This window comes from Gavialis gangeticus, unplaced genomic scaffold, assembly GCF_001723915.1.
Source record: "Gavialis gangeticus isolate Ggan-Ray unplaced genomic scaffold, GavGan_comp1, whole genome shotgun sequence".
Lineage (NCBI taxonomy): Eukaryota > Metazoa > Chordata > Crocodylia > Gavialidae > Gavialis > Gavialis gangeticus.
Genome location: NW_017729029.1, coordinates 31,503,950 through 31,506,373, shown reverse-complemented (window position 1 = coordinate 31,506,373; position 2,424 = coordinate 31,503,950). Strand labels below are relative to the sequence as shown.

The window sequence follows — 2,424 nt, the reverse complement described above, 5'->3', positions numbered from 1 at the left end:
CCGCCTCAGTGGCCCTTCGTGCCCCACACTGAGGTCAGCGCGGGCAGCATCGACGCTGCCTGTCTTGCCGGGTCTTTGCGACCAGCTCAGGATCCGCGGGGCTCCGGCCTGTCTTTATAAAGACTCAACAACACTTTTTATTTTTGCTCAATTACGACTTGCTGGGCTGACGGGGCAGGGCCGCAGCGCGCCGGAGAACTGGGAGTGGCTACTGCAGCCGCCCACTAGCCCCGCCCCAGAGCTCCGCGAAGGGCCCGGCTGGTTGCTTGGTCCTCCTGCTTTGCCGTAGGCAGCCAGCACCTAGGAGGCGCTGCTGCCGCCAACATGGCGGCCAAGGTGAGCCGCTCACTGGGCGCGCTGCAGGGGGAGGGGCTCGGCCAGGCGCGTGGGCTCTGCCGCTCCCCTCGAGACGCTTCAGCCCACCGTGGTGTCACTACAGCAGTCCCAGCTTCAGCCCGGCGGGGGTGGGGAGTCGCTGCCGCGCGCTCCAGCCGTTCGCCCCACACCCCCGTGCGTCGGTGACGTAGTACCTCCCGCCGTGCGCCTGCGCAATGAGTCGCGCCGGGCTGGTGCAGTTCCGCGGGGGGCGAAGCTGGGTCCGTCTGGTGGGGACGCGCGGGTTGGGGAGGCCTCTGAGGCTCTGGCTTGGCACCAGCTCCTGGGTGCTGCTGCCCCGAGCTGCGGCTAGAAGCATGTCCGGCCAGGGGCTCCTGGGGGCTTTCAGAAGAAGCCGCTTTGCCCAGGGGCTCTTGATCGCATCCGCTTGAAAATTCAGAGTGTTAATTCCCCCGCGCCCCCAGTGACTCCCAACCAGGGGGCCATGAGAGCTTTTCTCGGGTGCGAGCGTGATGGCACCTCCTCCCTCCCCTCCCGGGCCCTGCCCCACACTCGTGGCTCTGAAGGCTTATCTCCGTGTCCAGGCAGGTCTTCCCCTGCCTTGCATGTCTTCCCTAGGGCTGTAGTTAACGAGCTGATGGACTGCAAGTACTCCTAGGGCCTCTCAGTTGCCCTTCAGCTGGTGGCGTTCAGGGATTTCTTGCACAACTGTTTCAGTGCCTTGTTTGGGTTCCCAGATCCTAGATCATTAAGTCTTTTTCTGTGTGTGAAACAGAAACACTGGGGTGCTCTGCATCAGTGGTTCTCAACCTTTTTTGTGCCAGGACCTTTACAGACTTTGGTCAGTCCTGACCTAGTAAACAGTTTTAGCAGAAAACAGTTACCTGACCTTGCTGGTGCCCCTCACTCCTAACCCACAACTCTGCACCCCTCCAGCCCTGCTGGTGCCCCTCACTCCTGACCTGCTGCCCCCAGACCCCTGGTGTGTGGAGCATGGGAGCAGGCATGTGCACCCATAGTGGGCACAGGGCTGCTATCTGGCTGGACCAGCATAGGGAGGAGCTGCCTCCAGGGCCCAGCAGGTGGGACTTGGCACAGGAGGGCAGAGTGGGGCACCAAGACTCATTGCTGCCGCTGCCACTGCCACAGGAACCCGTGTGACAACCGTGCTGCCCTCACCTCCAGCTGCTGATGCATAGGCTGTAGCTCTACCTCACGTCCATGGCCTGGCAACTTCTGCCGCTTCCCTCAGGCCATGGCTCTATCCAGGAGAGGATGTGGGGTAACCTGTGTCCGTCCGCTGCCCTGACATGTCGTCTGTGACTCCCCTTTCCCCTGCAGACTTACCTGCAGGAGCTGCTTTCCAAGCCGCCTGGCTGTCGTGCACATGGCACCTCAGCCTGATCACACTCCTCCCATTCCCCCAGCCCCAAGCAGTCCCTTGTAGGTTAGAACTCTGCTAGTCTGCAAGGGAAAACCCAGTTTCCCATGTTTTTCTCCTTAAAAGGAAAATCCATTTTTTAAATTTGTTAATTTTTTAAAATTTGTTCACAAACCTTTCATATATTCTTGCAACCCCCTTCTGGGTTGCAACCCACCGGTTGAGAAATGCTGTTCTACATAACTGGTCTGAATTAGCACACCTTATATCCCTCATTTTTAAGGTAAAATAATAGGATGTTGAATAACTTATTTTATTAGAGTTAAGAGGACCAAATAAGTGTAAGTATAGGTATGGAATAACCTTTTTATTCAGTTATTCCCCTGAGACATTTTCCACAGGGAATAAGGAGCTCTGAAGTGTTTCTGTGTCTGGCCATTACTAGGGGCGCACCAACAGAGATTTTGGGAGCCAATACCAATAGCTGATTTTTAAGGAGGCATATCAGCCGATACTGATCGGATTTCCAATGCAGCTGGTAAGTCTGTTGTGGTGGTGGAAAGGGAGGGGGGAGGGAAGAGGCGTGGGGGGGCATAAATCAATGCTCCCTGCAGTGAAGGAGGGACGGAGGAAGGGGGCAGGAGCAGGCAGTGCCCAGCCAGGGTGGGCCAAGGCGTGGAACTGACCTGTGGCTCATTGGCGGGGGG

General features: G+C 57.8%; 1 protein-coding gene across 1 annotated transcript in view; it reads left to right on the top strand.

Moving 5' to 3' along the window:
* The first annotated feature begins 244 nt into the window (after positions 1-244).
* Positions 245-2,424, top strand: part of APOOL (apolipoprotein O like) — a 56,733-nt gene continuing 54,553 nt past the window's right edge. Inside the window, exon 1 of the mRNA XM_019521381.1 lies at positions 245-336. Coding sequence (XP_019376926.1) covers positions 325-336 — 12 coding nt within the window. The 5' untranslated portion in view covers positions 245-324. The remainder of the gene's footprint in view (positions 337-2,424) is intronic.